The 20,074-nt window shown below is 43.6% G+C and overlaps 1 protein-coding gene across 2 annotated transcripts in view; it reads right to left on the bottom strand.

Moving 5' to 3' along the window:
* Nucleotides 1–20,074, bottom strand: part of wnk4a (WNK lysine deficient protein kinase 4a) — a 97,174-nt gene that overhangs the window by 53,903 nt on the left and 23,197 nt on the right. For both annotated transcript variants that reach the window (XM_063037518.1, XM_063037519.1), the window contains exons 2-4: nucleotides 14,277–14,449; nucleotides 12,773–12,993; nucleotides 9,670–9,827 (exon numbers count right to left, since the gene is read on the bottom strand). In XM_063037518.1, the coding sequence (XP_062893588.1) occupies nucleotides 9,670–9,827; nucleotides 12,773–12,993; nucleotides 14,277–14,449 (552 nt within the window). The remainder of the gene's footprint in view (nucleotides 1–9,669; nucleotides 9,828–12,772; nucleotides 12,994–14,276; nucleotides 14,450–20,074) is intronic.

The following is a 20,074-nucleotide window of genomic DNA, read 5'->3' as shown; positions in this document are numbered from 1 at the left end:
CGATTCCCCCCACTAACTACCCTCTAACTTATGCTCTCTCATCAACACCCTCCCCCACCCCCCAGTTTGCTTGTCACCTGGCTAAATCAGGAGCAATTTACAGTAGGTTATTAACCCACTAACCCACATCTACAGGATGAACGAAAGAAGTATCCAGAAGAAACTCATGTAGTCAAAGGGAGAACATGCAACACCGATCGCACTCAAAGCCAGGATCACACTGAACACTTACAGTTGCACCACAGCACTGCCCCTTTCCTATTACCCTGGAAACCATTTATGACATGATCTGACTAACTGCCTCCTTAACTTTCCACAAGATGTATCATCTGCTGCACTGGCCCCAGGTTAAGTTCATCCAGCCTGTTCTTTCAATCACAGTCCCAACAATTATCCAAACTCTGTTAAATAAACGCCTTTCCTGTTCCTGAGAACTTCAAAGAGAACAATTTGCTTTGGTTTATAGAATGTTTAAATGCATAAATAATAGAGAAACATTCGGCTTTAAGGCATTAAGGTTTTAGCCATAGGCATGTTTCCATTACGCTAACATTTTCACTCTTGCACAATGCAGTGAGGCAGTCTGAAAATGTTTTCGACTTTCAGTGGGCAATGAAACATAACTGATTGTTCAGTCTTACTTCCACCCAGGGAAATTAACAATTTTATTTTGTAAAGGTGCCCTTGTTTCCCTTGAAAACTCATTACATGCTCTAACATTCTGCTTTGAACAAACCCTTGATCATTACTGGGTCGGTGATTCTAGACGAGTTCAGTGACAGGGTGTAGGTGAGGATGGGACAATCTATGGTGGTGAAGGGTCAATTAGAAAATTGGTTCCACATTGAAAGGAAAAAAATCCTATTGAGAACAAATTAAAACCAGAAGATGGAAACTGACTCAAAATATGGCTCCAGGCTTCATGTTTCCAAGAGCAATGAATCTGGTTTCCTGGTCAAGGCCTTGGTTTATAATTCTGCCCATGGGTAACCCAGGTAAGGAGTGGACAGGAGAATGGGGGAGGGGTGGATCCCAACCAGTTTCTCCTACTTGGGTTCCAAAGTCTGAAGACAGGTCAAGGCTGGAATGTTGTGTTGGAGGGGAGGAGAAGATGGCAGTGCGACGCAGTGCACGCGCCCACTCCGAAATGATATTGTATTTGTTAAGTAGGGGCCATGCACAATCCTGATTTGATGGAGACAGATGTGAGAAGCACGGTGGAACACCTGGAGAAACTTCTGAAATGCCTGCTTCGCTGCTGCTGCTACTGTGCAATCGAGAATCTCCGGAGGGGAAGGCCCCAAATCCTTGGCTTTGCCTACTGCCTGTTGCCGGGGTCGGGGTCGAAGTGCTCGGCAGAGATGGCGCTCGGTGTCGGAGGGCTGGTCGGAGGCTCGAAGTTTTTGGACGGACTCAAGGGTCGGCTGTGGTCGGGTGCTTCCAGGATGCTGCATTGGCAAGTTTGCGGCACTGGAGGTTCATGGCAGGGAGAGTTTTCTTCCTTCTATCGTCTGCGTGAGATGATGGGACTTTCGAGAGACTTTGAGACTTTTTTTTACCGTGCCCATGGTCTGTTCTTTATCAAATTACGGTATTGTTTTGCACTGTTGTAACAATATGTTATAATTATGTGGCTTTTGTCAGTTTTTCAGTCTTGATTTGTCTTGTGTTTCTGTGATATCACACTGGAGGAACATTGTATCATTTCTTAATGCATGCATTACTAAATGACAATAAAAGAGTCCTCATAATTTAATCTAATCTAATCTAAAGGCATACACCTAGAGGTTCCTAGCACTCCTTGACACTGGACGCAGTCTCAGCTCCTATATTTATCTCTTTATTTTAACTGATGTTGAGGCTTTATAAAGCATCAGTCAGACCACATTTGGAGAATCTTAGCAGTTTTGAGCCCCATATCTAAGAAAGGATGTGCTGGCATTGAAGAAGGTCAAAAGGAGGCTTATGAGAATGATCTTAGGATTGAAAGAGTTAATGTATGAGGAGCATTTTGATAGCTCTGGGCCCGTACTCACTAGAGTTTAGAAGAATAAGGGGCATCTCATTGAAACCTATTGAATATTGAAGGGTTTAGATAGGGTGCTTCGATAGAGGGCTTCAGTGTTTCTACCATTCATTCTATGGGGTTCTTGTTTCACGGATGTCCATGAAGAGTAAGAATTTCAGGTTGTATACTGTATACATTCTCTGATATTAAAATGAACCTTTGAACTTTTGAGTGTTCATGAACAGAATGTTTTCAATAGTGGGAGAATCTAGGACTAGATGGCAGTGCCTCAAAATAGACTAGAACAGAGATGAGGAGGAATTTCATTAGCTAGAGGTTGGTGAATCTGTGGAATTCATTGCCAAAAGTGGCTGTGGAGGCCAAGCCACTGGTATTTTTAAAGCAAAGGTTGGTAAGTTCTTGATTAGTAATTGTGTCAAAGGTTACAGGAAAAAGGCAGGAGAATGGGGATGAGAGAAAAAATAAATCAGCTATGATCAAATGGCGGAGCAGGCTCGATGGGCCAAATGGCCTAATTCTACTCCCATGTCTTATGGCCTCATGGCCAATGCTATATGACACTATATTTGTGATCTGACTCTGTTACTAGTCCCAGGAAATTCTTGTTTAAGCAGCTATTCTGACTGGGTTGAGGCTTCCAACAGATGAGTAATATCAAAGAACAGCAGCACACTCCTTCATACCCTAAGCGCCGTAACACCACTATTTCAATTCACGCTCTTGGAGGTAAAAGCTTAAGATCATGATGCAGAGCCTTTTACAAATTTAGCTATACGATCTTAACCAGGATCCATGCTGGATGATATCTCAGTGGTGGAGTACTATTGAGCCTGCTAGTTTTACTGTTGAGTCAACAGGAGTCACAGTTTCATGGTGATCAATTAGCAAACTGTTCAACATCATAAACTTGCATAATCCTTGATTATGGATGTCCAGTCCTTATATACTTCCATCCCCCATCAGGAAGGTCTCAAAGCTCTACGCTTCTTTTTGGATTCCAGACCTAATCAGTTCCCCTCTACCACTACTCTGCTCCGTCTAGCGGAATTAGTCCTTACTCTTAATAATTTCTCCTTTCGCTCCTCCCACTTCCTCCAAACTAAAGGTGTAGCCACGGGCACTCATATGGGTCCCAGCTATGCCTGCCTTTTTGTTGGCTTTGTGGAACTATCTATGTTCCGTGCCTATTCTGGTATCTGTCCCCGACTTTTCCTTCGCTACATCGACGACTGCATTGGCGCTGCTTCCTGCACGCATGCTGAGCTCGTTGACTTTATTAACTTTGCCTCCAACTTTCACCCTGCCCTCAAGTTTACCTGGTCCATTTCCGACACCTCCCTCCCCTTTCTAGATCTTTCTGTCTCTGTCTCTGGAGACAGCTTATCCACTGATGTCTACTATAAGCCTACTGACTCTCACAGCTATCTGGACTATTCCTCTTCTCACCCTGTCTCTTGCAAAAACGCCATCCCCTTCTCGCAATTCCTCCGTCTCCGCCGCATCTGCTCTCAGGATGAGGCTTTTCATTCTAGGACGAGGGAGATGTCTTCCTTTTTTAAAGAAAGGGGCTTCCCTTCCTCCACTATCAACTCTGCTCTTAAACGCACCTCCCCCATTTCACATACATCTGCTCTCACTCCATCCTCCCGCCACCCCACTAGGAATAGGGTTCCCCTGGTCCTCACCTACCACCCCACCAGCCTCCAGGTCCAACATATTATTCTCCGTAACTTCCGCCACCTCCAACGGGATCCCACCACTAAGCACATCTTTCCCTCCCCCCCTCTCTCTGCATTCCGCAGGGATCGCTCCCTACGCAACTCCCTTGTCCATTCGTCCCCCCCATCCCTCCCCACTGATCTCTCTCCTGGCACTTATCCGTGTAAGCGGAACAAGTGCTACACATGCCCTTACACTTCCTCCCTTACCACCATTCAGGGCCCCAAACAGTCCTTCCAGGTGAGGCAACACTTCACCCGTGAGTCGACTGGGGTAATATACTGCGTCCGGTGCTCCCGATGTGGCCTTTTATATATTGGCGAGACCCGACGCAGACTGGGAGACCGCTTTGCTGAACATCTACGCTCTGTCCGCCAGAGAAAGCAGGATCTCCCAGTGGCCACACATTTTAATTCCACGTCCCATTCCCATTCTGAAGTGTCTATCCACGGCCTCCTCTGCTGTAAAGATGAAGCCACACTCAGGTTGGAGGAACAACACCTTATATTCCGTCTGGGTAGCCTCCAACCTGATGGTATGAACATCGACTTCTCTAACTTCCGCTGAGGCCCCACCTCCCCTTCGTACCCCATCTGTTACTTATTTTTATGCACACATTCTTTCTCTCACTCTCCTTTTTCTCCCTCTGTCCCTCTGAATATGCCTCTTGCCCATCCTCTGGGTCCCCCCCCCTTGTCTTTCTTCCCGGACCTCCTGTCCCATGATTCTCTCGTACCCCCTTTTGCCTATCACCTGTCCAGCTCTTGGCTCCATTCCTCCCCCTCCTGTCTTCTCCTATCATTTTGGATCTCCCCCTCCCCCTCCAACTTTCAAATCCCTTACTCACTCTTCCTTCAGTTAGTCCTGACGAAGGGTCTTGGCCTGAAACGTCGACTGCACCTCTTCCTACAGATGCTGCCTGGCCTGCTGCATTCACCAGCAACTTTGATGTGTGTTGCTAATCCTTGTTTGTCTTTGCTTTGCTTGAGTTGTGTTTAACTGACTCCAAATTGAGCAATGCATACCATCAACAGGTTCCTGCCAAAGCTGGACTCCTGCCAAGGCAGTGTGGACAGGGCCAACGAACTTATCCTGTTCTTTAACAGATTTGACATTGTGGCCCCTGCCCATCCCCCACATGAGCCATCTGTTGTCGGCCCCCAACCAACACATATTCCACTCTCCCCTCCTACCCCTCCTCACAGCCCCCCACCCTGCTCTCATGACTATACCCCTTCCCCACACGAAACCACCACGGTGGGCTTCACAGCTGAACAGGTGAGAAGACAGCTGAAGCGTCTCAACCCAAGCAAGGTGTGCAGGCCCGGATGGTTTCAGTACCAGGGTGCTCAAAGCCTGTGCCCCTCAGCTATGTGGAGTACTTCGACATGTATTAAACCTGAGCCTGAGGCTCCGGAGGGTTCCTGTATTGTGGAAGACATCCTGCCTTGTCCCTGTGCCGAAGACGCCGCGCCCCAGCGGCCTCAATGACTACAGACCGGTGGCATTGACCTCCCACATCATGAAGACCCTGGAGAGACTTGTCCTGGAACTGCTCCGGCCTATGGTCAGGCCACACTTAGATCCCCTCCAGTTCGCCTACCAGCCCCGACTAGGAGTTGGGGATGCCATCGTCTACCTGCAGAACCGTGTCTACGCCCTCCTGGACAAGCCAGCAAGCACTGTGAGGGTCATGTTTTTTGACTTCTCCAGTGCGTTCAAACACCATCCGCCCTGCTCTGCTGGGGGAGAAGCTGACAGCGATGCAGGTGGATGCTTTCCTGGTGTCATGGATTATTGATTACCTGACTGGCAGACAACAGTACGTGTGCTTGCAACACTGTGTGTCTGACCGAGTGATCAGCAGCACTGGGGCTCCACAGGGGACTGTCTTGTCTCCCTTTCTCTTCACCATTTACACCTCGGACTTCAACTACTGCACAGAGTCTTGTCATCTTCAGAAGTTTTCTGATGACTCTGCCATAGTTGGATGCATCAGCAAGGGAGATGAGGCTGAGTACAGGGCTACGGTAGGAAACTTTGTCACATTGTGTGTGCAGAATTATCTGCAGCTTAATGTGAAAACGACTAAGGAGCTGGTGGTAGACCTGAGGAGAGCTAAGGTACCGGTGACCCCTGTTTCCATCCAGGGGGTCAGTGTGGACATGGTGGAGGATTACAAATACCTGGGGATACGAATTGACAATAAACTGGACTGGTCAAAGAACACTGAAGCTGTCTACAAGGGTCAGAGCCGTCTCTATTTCCTGAGGAGATTGAGGTCCTTTAACATCTGCCGGACGATGCTGAGGATGTTCTACGAGTCTGTGGTGGCCACTATATAATGTACTGGGTGGGCACAGGAGTACATTCAGCCAGAGACTCATTCCACCGAGATGCAGCACAGAGCGTCATAGGAAGTCATTCCTGCCTGTGGCCATCAAACTTTACAACTCCCCCCTTGGAGGGTCAGACACCCTGAGCCGATAGGCTGGTCCTGGACTTATTTCCTGGCACAATTTACATATCTACATATTACTATTTAACTATTTATGGTTTTATTACTATTTATTATTATGGTGCAACTGTAACAAAAACCAATTTCCCCCAGGATCAATAAAGTATGACTATGACTATGATGAGACAACAAGCTGTTCTCAGTCATACAATGTATTCTTAATATTGTGTGGGCTTATACAGTAACCTATAGTCTTTGTTTCTATTGCAATCACTTCTGGAAAGCTTACACCAACTGAATTGAAGACCTTCATATCAACTGAGATGTCGACTTTCATTTGAAGACTTTGGTAATTTATCATATCTCCATGCAGTACTCTGGGAGTGATGCATGTTACATATGTGTCTTGGGGATGTAATATTATTAATACTTCAGAATCAGATTTATTGTCACTGACAGAAGTTGTGAAATTTGGGATTTTGTCGCAGCAGTACAGTGCAGGCATAACATATTACTATATACCTCATAGCATATAACATATACCTCATCAACACTGGAGAACTCCCATCCACTGCTACCTAACTCATAGTTCCCTTACCCCTCACTGCTTGCTTCTACCTCCTACCCAAGATCCACAAACCAGATTGTCTGGGTAGGCCTATTGCCTCTGTCTGCTTCTGCCCCACTGAACTTGTGTCTGCATATCTCGACTCCATTTTATTCCCCTTGGTTCAGTCCCTTCCCACCTACATCCCTGAAACTTCTCATATCCTTGATCCCCTCAGTAACCTGGCCGTGACCCCCTCATTTTCACCATGGATGTTCAGTCCCTATACACTTCTATCCCCTATCAAGAAGGCCTCAAAGCTCGCTGTTTCTTTGTTGACAAAAGAACCAACCAGTTCCCCTCCACTACCACCCTCTTCCATCTGGCTGAACTGGTCCTCACCCTCAACAATTTCTCCTTCGGCTCCTCCCACTTTCTCCAAATTCCGGGGGTAGCCTGGGCATCCACGTGGGCGCCAGCTATGCCCGCCTCTTCATTAGCTATGTAGAACAGTCCATGTTCAAGGCTTTCCCCGGTAATGCTCCTCAACTCTTCCTTGACTACATTGACAACTGCATCGGTGCTGCTTAATGCACCCATGCTGAGCTTGTCAATTTAATCAACTTTCCCTCTAACTTCCACCCTGTCTTTAAATTCACGGGTCCATCCCTGACAGCTCCCTCTCCTTTCCCGATCTCTCTGTCTCCATCTCTGAAGACAAACTGTTCACCAACATCTTTTATAAATCTACCAATTTCCACGGTTATATTGATTATACCTCTACCTGTCCCACCTCCTGTAAAAATGCTCTTCCCTTTCCTCAGTTTCTTTACCTCCGCCGCATCTGTTCCCAGGACATGGCTTCCCATTCCAGAACATTAGAGATGTCCTCTTTCTTCAAAAAATGGGGTTTCCCTCCCTCCACTATTGATGCTGCCCCTCACCTGTACTCCTCCATTTCTTGAACATCCACACTCACCTCATCTTCCCACCACCTTAACAGCGATGGAGTTCCTCTTGTCCTTACCTACCACCCCATGAGCCTCCGTATCTATCACATCATCCTCCACAATCTCCACCATCTCCAAAGGGATCGTACCACCAAATATATCTTTATCTGCATCCCCCTTTCCAATTTCCACAGGGATCGCTCCCCCGTGATTCTCTTGTCCGTTTGTCCCTTCCCACTAATATCTCTTGCAGCACTTATTCTTGAAAGCGGCCAAAGTGCTAAACCTACCTATATACCTCAGGGCTCCAGGCAAAGCAACACTTCAGCTGTGAATCTGCTGGGGTTGTCTGTTGTGTCTGGTGCTCCTGATGTGGCCTCCTCTACATTAGTGAGAACTGTTGTAAATTGGAGGACCACTTCGTCGAGCACCTCCGCTCCATCCGCCAGAAGCGGAACTTCCCCGTGGCCAAACATTTCAATTCTGATTCCAATTCCCGTCCCGGTTCGGTCCATGGCCTCTTTTTGTGCCAAGATGAGGCCATCCTCAGGGTGGAGGAGCAACACCTTATATTCTGTCTGGGTAACCTCCAACCTGATGACATGAATATTGATTTCTCCTTCCAGTAAAAAAATTCCCCCCCTTCTTCCATTCCCCACTCTAACCTTTTACTTCTCACCTGCCTGTTACTTCCCCTGGGTCCTCTCCTCCTTCCTTTTCTCCCATGATTGTAACAGATTTAACAACAAAATACAACAATTTTCTGAATGATTTGGCTAACTTTTATCTGTCAATCAACAGGAACAAAAAAAAATGTAGGTTAGCTAGCTTATGTAATTACTGTGAGCCATTTTGAGATGTCCTAAATAACATTAGTAACGCTCAGTTTCTCCCCCATTTATTTCGGAAAAGCTAATAAATGTCTTGACATTAAAGAAAAAATCAGTTGCAACAACTTATGTTTATATCAGTTTAGCAGAGCAGATGTCTCAAATGATCACCAAACTAAATCTAAAACAAATATTAGGCCAATTGATAAGAATTTGGTTAAAGAAATAGTTTAAAAATTATGTTGTAAAGGAAGAGAAAGAGATCGGAAGAGACAACGTTTAGGGAGGGAATTACAGTGTTTAGGAAATGGTAGCTGAAAGCACAATGGGAGAAATGCAGGAATCAGGAGTGATTAGGATAGGAATACCAGAATTGGAGAAATGCAGTTGGAGGAGATTACTGGGATAGAGAGACAATGCAGGTCAACAGCAGTAGATGAATGGGTAAGATAAATTTAACTTTATTTGTCACGTGTACATCGAAACACACAGTGAAATGCATCGTTTACATCAATGATCAACACAGTCCGAGATGTGCTGAGCGCAGCCCGCAAGTGTCACCATACTTCCGACACCAACGTAGCATGCCCACAATTTACTAACCCTGACCCGTACATTTTTGGAATATGGTGGTCACAAGGAGAATGTGCAAACTCCTTAGAAGCAGTGGCGGGAATTCAATCCCGATCTTGAACCTGGATCTCACAGCTGGTGCTGTAAAGCATTACGCTAACCGCTACGTTCGTGTGCCGCGCTCCGTGGAGCCTGCTGTGTAGTGGGGAAAGCTAGCAGGGTATGAGTGACCATAAAATTGTTGTGTGTGAGATGAAGGACTTCAATCAAGAATGGATTGCAGCAATTAACGCAAGGTAACGAAGGTCCTGATGTGGGTTTTGACAGCAGGTGAAGTGAAGCTAGAGGCGTAGCTGTGCGAGTTTGCTGAGGTGGAAATCCTAGAACGTGTAAATGGCAACTTTGATTCACAAATTAGTTCTTCAGTTCTCAAAATAGGAAACTAAAGTTAGTCCTAATGAAGGGCCTTGGCCCGACACGTCGATTGTACCTCTTCTTATAGATGCTGCCTGGCCTGCTGCATTCACCAGCATCTTATGTGTGTTGCTTAAGTTTCTACTTACACTTGTTACTTTGCGATATATCTGGGCTGCATTATGGCACTCTGAGTATGGGTATTCTGAGGTGGCCATTTCCAATAAGCACATGCCAAATGCATAAACATCAACCGCTTCATCGTATTTTTCCTCGTACATCTCAGGGGCCATAAATTCTGGAGTACCTAAAACAAGGAAGGTTGTGTTAAGCTATTAAATGCTGTCATATTTCATGTGAAGGATTTTGATTAAACACAATCACAATGGTCAGCAACTCTGGTGCCAAAATTGGCTGTTAATTTTCATTAGAGAAATGCTCACTTGTATCAATAAATACCCTCAGAGGCACCTGCTCGTTAATGCTAAATCTAATGAGACAATTGTGTGGTAGCAACTCAATGCACAGGAGCATACAGACATGGTCACGTGGTTCAGTCGTTGTTCATACCAAATATCAGAATGGGGAAGAAATGTGATCTAAGTGACTATGATTGTGCAATGATAATTGGTGCCAAATGGGGTCTCTCAGAAACTGCTGATCTCCTGGGATTTTCATGCACAACAGTCTCTGGAGTTTATAGACAATGGTGTGGAAAACAAAACAAAAAACCATGCAGTGAGTGGCAGTTCTGTGGGTGAAACTGCCTTGTTAATGAGGGAGGGCAGAGGAGAATGACCAGGCTGACAGGAAGGCAACAGTAACTCAATTAACCACGTGTTAAACTAGTGGTGTGTAGAAGAGTATCTCTGAATGCACAACATGTCAAACCTTGAGGTGGATGGGCTACAGCAGCAGAAGACCACAAACATACACTCAGTGGCCACTTTATTAGTTCAGGAGACACCTAATAAAGTGGCCACTGGGTATATATTAATGTTATATATTCTGAATTAAGGTGAAAGAAGGGAACATATTTGTACTGGCTTGTCTCTTACTCCTGCTCTTTGTCTATTATTTCTCATTTCTAGTTTGATTTGTTAATTCATACTTTCTGTTTAGTGGATGCTGTCACTGATTTATTTTAATGACTACCTCTTTGCCTTCTCTTTGCTTTCACTTTTGCTGTTTTGCATTTGCTGTTCTCAGTCAATCGGGCTAATGAACATGTCTGTGTTATACATCCACTGGACATTCCCTGCTGTTAGTTCTAAAAATACTTTGTCAAAGAGACAATGTTTGCCCTCTCCTTTGAAACAGATTAAGCTAGTATGCAACTGTACACATTTGTTGACCTCTTCTGAGTGTTGCGTTAAATAACCTTGAATATTTGGCTTGAGTGCGGACTATCTGCATTTGAATGCTGTTTTGTCTTCACATCAAATCCGTCCTAGCCTTTGATCAATGAAATATAAGATTATGTGTTAATTCTAAGTGGCTTAATTCACTTTTAGACTATGGGAAAGACCAGGTGCAAAGTATGGGCTCATTATCTTCTGCCCCTGCAGCATGATATTCTGTGTAACTTTACTATTGACACAAAATATTTTGTGTAGGTAGTCCATGCTACTGAAGCATAAATTGGGTGTGACTTATTTAAAAATGGGTGCACCTATCCATTCACTCTGGATTCATGCCAATTTTGTGCAAAGAGGATTTTTTTTCCAGTTCAGTGCTAGGTGAGTGTAGATCACAGGCTGGCACCTAAATGAAACACTATAGCTACTTAGACAGAAGTGGAACTTTATCGTGGTTGCAATGCTAAATCCATTTCTCGACCCATTAACAGCGATGTCGCTGGATCCACGTGTTTGAGGAAGCGGATTTGTAAGGTCCTTATCTGATTGTTGCTAAGTTTATTTGTACTTTTTTCCCACAATTGTTCCAATTTTGGTTGTCTTGAAACTCTATGGCAATTGTTAGGAATAGTTAACCTCTCCATCACTGATATAATCTGTATAATGAGCTTCCCCTGAACTGGCAGAAGAGGGATAGTCTTAAATCAGGCAGAACTAGGTTGGGTTCATCCCAATGGCAGATGAATGATCCTCAGTATGAACCAGGGTAATGACTTGGAAGAAGTGGAAGGGCCTGTGGGAAAATCATCATCGTGGGTATTTTTAAAAATATATACTTTATTCATATATTTTATTCATAAAATGTGCAATTATGCAGTACAGGAAATTCACCTAACATTCATTGTGCCAAGCACATCATTACTACTAATACTATGTAAATGTGGCTTTAACTTCTCTTCTGAAACATTCCATCAGCAGTGAGTTAGTCAAAGGTCAATATGTTACTTAAGGAGGGTCTAATTGAGGTGGGCTTACAGTCGCCATAGCGTGTGGAAGACTGTTTGGTGACTCAACCTTAAGTAACTGTGAGGTAGACTTCCAGTGATCCAAAGCCTTAGAAGAGCCAGCTGCACTGTCTTGCCCATGGTCCACTGTGTACTAGTACAACAGATGCTTGGACAAAAGTCACAAAAAATGCCTGATTTGTCTTTATAAATGATTTTAAATTGAAATTTAATCATATATCCCACCAAGACATGGCATGATACAGTCTAATATCTGGATAATGTTTTACCACTTCAAGCAACACACATCAAAGTTGCTGGTGAACGCAGCAGGCCAGGCAGCATCTCTAGGAAGAGGTACAGTCGACGTTTCAGGCCGAGACCCTTCGTCAGGACTAACTGAAGGAAGAGTGAGTAAGAGATTTGAAAGTGGGAGGGGGAGTGGGAGATCCGAAATGATAGGAGAAGACAGGAGGGGGAGGGATGGAGCCAAAAGCTGGACAGCTTGCCCATCCTTTCTCCCTAGGCCTCCTGTCCCATGATCCTCTCATATCCCTTTTGCCAATCACCTGTCCAGGTCTTGGCTCCATCCCTCCCCCTCCTGTCTTCTCCTATCATTTCTGATCTCCCCCTCCCCCTCCCACTTTCAAATCCCTTACTATCTCTTCCTTCAGTTAGTCCTGACGAAGGGTCTCGGCCTGAAACGTCGACTGTACCTCTTCCTAGAGATGCTGCCTGGCCTGCTGCGTTCACCAGCAACTTTGATGTGTGTTGCTTGAATTTCCAGCATCTGCAGTATTCCTGTTGTTTGCGTTTTACCACTTCAACTCATTTCGATGATGCCATGTTAATCTAATAAATAAAGATATACAAGATCTTAAAGTGTTTACCTATTACGCTTTTTGCAAATGAGGCACTTTTCAGTGTTGCAAGACCAAGGTCACCAATTTTTACGGAGCCTGTTGGTCCTGTGATGAAGATGTTATCGCATTTCAGATCCCGGTGGATAATGGGAGGTGATCGTGTATGGAGAAACTGAAGGCCCTTCAGGATCTGTCTGCTCCACCTCTGCAGAACCTTATTTTTCATTGCTTTGAAACGCTTTAGGTACCTGAAATGGAAAGAAAATTATTCCAGCTAACCTTCATATTGTTAACATTATCAGCTTGCTCAGTATTATACATTACACAGCAAATAAAGTCTTTCATCATGTAGAACAGTCACACAAGTTTACCAGGTGTAGGAAAATAATGCTTCATAAAGATCAAAAAATAAAGACAATAAAGAGTTCTCTGATTGTTATTTTTCTTCCATTTGTGATGAAAATATTTGTCAGGAATTTGGCTCTGTGTTTTAGCTATAACTGAAATGGTTCTTTATGTGATAATATAAAGCAACCAGAATATATTGGACTATAATTTTTGGGTTACTGCATTTTACTAATATTTTATATGTTTACTGCTATTTTATATGTGCTGTATATGCCTTGTGTTGTCGGTACTGTGTGTGCACCCTGGCCCCAGAGTCACGCTGTTCCGTTTGGCTGTATTCATGAGTATTCATGTATGGTTGAATGACAATTAAACTTGATCTTTGAACTAGAGTGAAATGGTACCCTAAATTTTATTCCCTATTAATTTATTTTGAGGAGAATAGATCTGCAGGACAGAGAGGAGAGATGGGTCGGGGGGGGGGGGGGTGGTGCCGGAGTTGCTGGACAGGATTTTCAGATGCTGAGTAGACTTTGGAGTAGGGTTTGACAGGATGGATGGGGGTGTGGGGAGTGTTACCTAATCCTGCTCTTACTTGTGTACTTCTGGATACAAAATGGATAGGTTTGCTTTATAGTGTGGCACAATGATGGAGGAGAGAGACTCATTTCTTGCGGCAAGTTGTGAAAATCACCCAGCTGGTGCACCAAAATTGGCCTGGAAGCTCCTATAATTTGGGATAAGGTTTATCTGCAAATTTATTTGCAACTTGCACAAAACCATGTTTGTCTATAATGTCACTTTGGTTGAATCCCCAATCTGCTAAAGAACCCGTAAGATGAATGGGGATAACAGTAGAAAGTGGAAGTGTGACTCTAAAGAAGGAAACAAATTATGTAATTTTGACCTCATCTTTAGAGGACATAAACTTTTGCTGTGTGAATCTTCCTGCCTCTAGTGCATGTATTCCTTCCTGTTTGTGATCCGAGCTATCACACTGCCTCGGAAGCAAAACCTTTCAGAGAACTCTGAATTGCAAACGGAAAATGCCAGGAACATTGGCCCTATTTCCCTCTGCCTGGGCTGCTGAGTGTTTGCAGCATTTGCTGCCTTTATTTTGGACTTTCAGCATCTGCAGCTCTTCTGATTTTCATGCTCTGAAGTGTGATTGGGAGCGACTTACGTTTTGAGTGTCCCTGATGTCATGAGCTCAGTCACCAGCACAATACATTTGTGGCCTTTCACAGAAGACTTGAAGGAATCGTAGAAACGCACAATGTTGGGGTGTTGCAATCCCTTCAGCATCTCCACCTCCTCACTGAACCTCTGCCTCTCTGCCTTTGATAACTTCCGAGTCTAAAGTCAAATGAACATGTGAATAAGAAAAGCATAATAATGCATGTCTAAACTCCACAACAAATGAAAAGGTAGTGCAAAGATTGTCACTTTGACCACTACTTTATTGGAATTAATGTTTCCAGTGAAATACTGCAGTGAGAATTTGGTAGGTACACATTGGATTTCTGTTATTGATCACTGTTGCAGTATCAACTTTTCTTAGAGACATGGAATTTATATTTAAAAGAGTAGAATAATAGGAGCAATGAGTGGAAATGCAGAGAGCAGTTTGCAATGAGTCGTCACACTTCGGTGCCATCTTGCAGGAAGCATCCCACTCGGATGCATCTTATGGCTTGATATGAGAAACGCTTTGTACATGACTGCAAGAAACTGCAGTGGTGGACAAAGCTCAGCACATCAAGGAAACCAGCCTCCACTCGGTGGACTCTGTCTATACTTCTCGCTGCCTCAGTGAAGAAACCAGTATAATCAGGGACCCCACCCATTCCGGACATTCTTTCTTTTCCCCACCCATCAGACAGAAGATACAAAAGTCTGAAAGATACATACCACTGAGCTCAAGGAGAACATCTACCCTGCAGAATGGTTCTGGAGTACAATAAGGTGGACTGTTGACCTCACAATCAACTTCATTGTGATCTTGCACATTATTGTCTAGCCTCACGGCACTTTCTCTGTAGCTGTTACATTTTATCCTGCCTAGTACTACCTCAATGTACTGTGTAATGATTTGATCTGTATGAACAGTATGCAAGACAAGCTTTTCAATGTACCCAGTAGATGTGACAATAATAAACCAATTCCAATTCCTCATAAGCGTTTCTAATGTTTTCTTCCTTTTCTCAGTGACAATAAAAACATCCCTTACAATCACTTCAACTATTCTCCCAACAATGGAAATCAGTCTGAAAGACTGTTGTTACCGCACTCTGTTTTTGAAACAAGGAATCATGTGAACTGGATTTCAAGTCAGAGGAACTATCCACATCCTGAATGAACACTGAAGATATTGGCTAATCTTAGATGAGATTAGATCAGCTTTATTTGTCACATGTGCATCAAAACGTACAGTGAAAGGGTGGCATTTTGCATTCATGACCAACACAGTTCGACAATGTACAGGGGGCAGTCTGCGTGCCGCCATGCTTCCAGCGCCAGCAGAACATACTCACAACTTACTACCCGTAAGCCACACATCTTTGGAATGTGGGAGGAAACCGGAACACCCTGAGGAAACCCACATGGCCATGGGGAAAACGTACAAATCCCTTACAGTCAGAGGTGAGAATTGAACCCCAAAGTTATAATCACTGCGCTGAAAAGTGTTATGCTAACTACCACACTATGGTTCACCCTAGTTTAATACAAATCTTATCTTTTTAAATCTTGAGTGCACAGTATCCATACATCGAGCTGCTTAATGCATTCACTGTTACATTACCTATTTTAACATCAATTATGTTGTTCAATTCCAGACAATCCTACAACAGCTATTCATCTGTGACGTAAAATCAGTTTGAATTGCTCTGCAGTATTATCTAGTGGCCCTGTACAATTCTTAATATGCTTGTGACAGAGCAGAAAAAGACTTGCCTACCTCTATCTTTCTACAGAGAAATCGTCACTAACTTTATGGCCTTTATGTCTCTTAATGTTCTGTGTCCTCAAGTGAGGAAGGTAGTTTAAACATGCCTTGTGCTTTTTGTTTCCACTGTAGGGTCACACTTGTGAACTCTGACACACCACACATGACAAAGATTATTTATTAAAAATAGAGACATGTGGAAATAATATAGAGGGAAAAAACAGCTGGTTTGACTTTCAGCATTTCCTGTCACACAGTGGAATTGTAGTGATCTTGTCGAGAGTTTTCTCTCTGGTTAGTTCTGCCTTCCTCCATTCTGCAAATACTCTTCTGAAGCCGGCTCCACAGAGAGAAATACTCTCACTGGTTAATCCTGGAACATTAGTACTGGGGGATGGGTGGGTGGAGGGGAGTGTATCTGAATGAAACAGATTGCTGGCTCAATTCAATATGCATATCAAGTCTTTCACTCATGGGGCTAAAACTAAAGACGCAGAGGCATTCTTGTCATTCAACTGCCCTGATACGTGAATTCCAGAGTCAGAATATACTGTAAATTCATTCTGTAAACCTACAGATTGCAATAAATACAATGCAGTGAAAAGCTGACTACCTGAAAACAAGCCACTGACTGGAATTCCAGCATGTCACCGGAGTCCAGCAAGGTATGCGGAAAGTAAAACACTGCAGTATTAAATCCTTAGTTTGTTTCAGTTTGAACACAGAGATGTAGTGGCAAGTTCCTTGGCAGCAGTTCTAATTTGTAATCCCTTGGTAGTCATTCCACTCAATATCTAGACAGTATCTATCTTTGAAAGTATGTCGATGCTTGGGATGTGGATGATGTTGGCATAACACTTCCCCAGTGCCCTGATGATGGATCTCAGACCAAAATGCCGATTATTCTCCTCCATAGATGCCACCTGATTACCAGGTTCCTCCAGCATTTTGTGTGCGTTGCTCAAGACTTCCCCAGCAGTGATTGTTTTTGAGGGGGGTTAAGAGTTGACCACATTGGTGGGCCTGGAGTCACATTCACACCAGGAAGGAAATCAATCTTTTCTTTTGATAAGATACTGGTGAAGCCATTTTTTTTAACCAATCTGTAATTTCACCATTAACTTCTTAACTCCAGACTGATTTAATTAAATGACCTCTCTCCTCAGATAGGCTTACTTCTGTGTTACTGCATTGACTGCACCATCTTCTACTCTGCTCTGGTCCCACTTCCTGGGTCAAGGCAATGTTCAAACTGGGATTAGCTCCTCACAGCACCTCTGCAATGAACAAGTCTGTGACAAGGAGGAATTCAGTGTGGCACAGACATCACATTTTCTGCAATAGGTTGAAGGTCATAATGTGGGTGCTGGAGCTCGAAGTAATCTGAGGAACGGGAGGACTTGTGTGAGTGCATTATACAGACGATGAACACCTTCTTTCACTGGTTCTGGGTGTATGTAATCACATGCCAGAATAAACCTAAAGGAGGCAACAATTGGTAACTTCTGTGCCCCAGGTGTATAACCCCTTGGTGGGTTTTGGAGAGGGAGCTGATCAAAAATTAAAGAGAGTTTGTCAGGTTTTAGTAATTCTAAGTTAACATAGAAAGTTCAAACAAAAGTTTAAATAAATAAAAATATACTCAAGTCTGCTAGCTGCCCTGACTGTAGAAATGCTGCTCCCTAAAACAGCCCCGACTCTTTCAGATGAGTAGCTTATGACGACAGTAGGTGTTCATGTGTGGCGAGGGGTGCTCATTTTACTGAGTGTGAACAGAGGGTGCTCATTTTACTGAGTGTTAACAAATGGGGCTCTTCGTTCTGTATGGCTGGAATTCATGGTCCTGTAGAAATGTCCAGAAAGAAATATAATGAGGTGTGAAAGAGTTGGACAGTATAAAATCAGACTCCGTCCAAACCGTACAATGGAGGGGAACACCAGAAAGTGAATGATTCAGAAAGGGGCCATAAATGCAGAAGTGGTGTAACAGTAGGCATAGTAACTATTTAGAAAAGGAAAGAATTCACAATGTACTAAATTGCTTTACTGCCAAGTTTATTTTTCAAGTGTAGTCACTGGTGCAATCTAGGAAAATTGGTAGTCAGTTTGCAAGCCCCCAAAAACAGCAACGTATTACTGAGTACAGAATATTTTTGGCATTCTCCACAGAAGCCACAGGAGATAAGAAGCCTTTTTGTTTACTAAATTGTACCATGTGATCCACCCAAAGTTCCTCATTTTAATCTGTCATCAGAAGAATAAGAGCAAGGATGTAATGCTGAGCCTTTATAAAGCATTGGTCAGACCGTACTTGGAGTATTGTGAACAGTACTGGGCCCCTTATCTAAGAAAAGATTGGCTGGCATTGGAGAGAGCCCAGAGGCGGTTCATGAGAATAATCCCAGGAACAAAAGGGTTAGCATACGAGTTGCGTTTGATTGCTCTGGGCCTGCATTCATTGGAGTTTAGAAGAATGGGGGGTGGGGAGGGGGGAAGAATCTCATTGTAACCTATCGAATATTGAAAGGCCTAGATATAAGTGGATGTGAAGAGGAAGTTTCCTACAGTGGGCAAGTCTAGGACCAGAGGGCACAGTGTCAGAATTGAGGGTTATCTATTTAGAACAGAAACGAGAAAGAATTTCTTTAGCCAGAGGTTGATAGGTTCTTGATTAGTTAGGGCATTAAAGGTTATGGGAAGAAGCCAGGAGAATAGGGTTGAGAGGGATATTAAATCAGCCATAATGCAGTGGTGGAACAGACTCAATGGACTGAATGGCCAAATTCTGCTCCTATGCTTTATGATCTTATGGATAGCTATTGGAACAGTGCAACCCTTATTCAGTTCTGGAACCTCAGCCACAACCCAAACTCAACCAAGATCTCTGTGCTTCATGTTTGGGAGGATCACTAAAACCAGAATCTTCTCATTCAGAGGCTAAAGTGCCACCAACTGTACCGAAGGTTCATTGTGGACTTGTGCACATATCCTAGCATCTTAACCAAGGATTCCCTGATGTGACTGCTTCCTCAAGCAGGGGTTCAGTGGTCTACTGATACTTCTGTCCTTAGCCTCCTTCCCATCTGCCAGGGCATTGGTCAGTAATACTTCTATGGAAAAATCGTGTAGTCTCCAGCAAGCAACAAAACACGCCAGAGAGGCTGGCTTAACTGTACAAAATGACTCCCCAGATTTGTAAATGTGCCAGATACCTTCAGAATCCCAGTGGCCTGCTCAATGACGAAACCTGGCAACACTATAATCTTACTGCATGTTTGCTCTGTTCGAGTCTCTCAGATCTATTCAGACCAGGAAAGCATACCATATGTAACTGTATTAAAACAATTCAAAATTCAATAAAACTTTTCTTTTACAATTAACTATTGCAGTGCAAGTTAAAAACTGCACGATGGGGAAGCAAGTTCTCTCAGAAAGCTCCAACACTGTTTGCAACATTATCGATAGAATATACATGGCATATTGTCTCCTTACTGAGCCAAAGGGCAAGTGTCTTTAAGCAAAACTATGAAAGTAGTTAAAACTTTAATAAAACACATTCCATTGACAAATGTAGCTATGGGACAGAGTAATACAAGCTCAGAAGTTAATCTGTGGCTTGCTGGATTGTTAAAATACCAAAGTTTTTCATGACTTGTTAAATCAAGTTAATTATCATTCAATTAATTCATGTCCTCATCAATTTCAAGGATTTGCCTTTCACCATGCTTGAATAGAAATGTGAAGCTTCGCACTGTTAAATAACTTACTGGACTGCATCCTAAAACTGGATGGAGTAAGTGCTGACCTAAAAGCAACTGGGGGTCCAGACACTAATCACAGCCCAAGTTCCCTACCAGTGTCAGTGTGAGCTTACAATCTTTTGGTTGGGTTGCAATCATTTCACCCAAATTGTCATCAATTTGTCCAGCTAATTTCAGTGAAAAGTGTCCTGCATTGATTTCACACAATGCAATATATTATAAATTGAAATGGGATTTTCTTATGTTGATATTAGTTCAAACTACTATCAATTC

The sequence above is a fragment of the Mobula hypostoma genome, chromosome X1, assembly GCF_963921235.1.
Source record: "Mobula hypostoma chromosome X1, sMobHyp1.1, whole genome shotgun sequence".
Lineage (NCBI taxonomy): Eukaryota > Metazoa > Chordata > Chondrichthyes > Myliobatiformes > Myliobatidae > Mobula > Mobula hypostoma.
The sequence above is the reverse complement of the archived record's forward strand: the minus strand, read 5'-3'. Positions and strand labels throughout refer to the sequence as shown.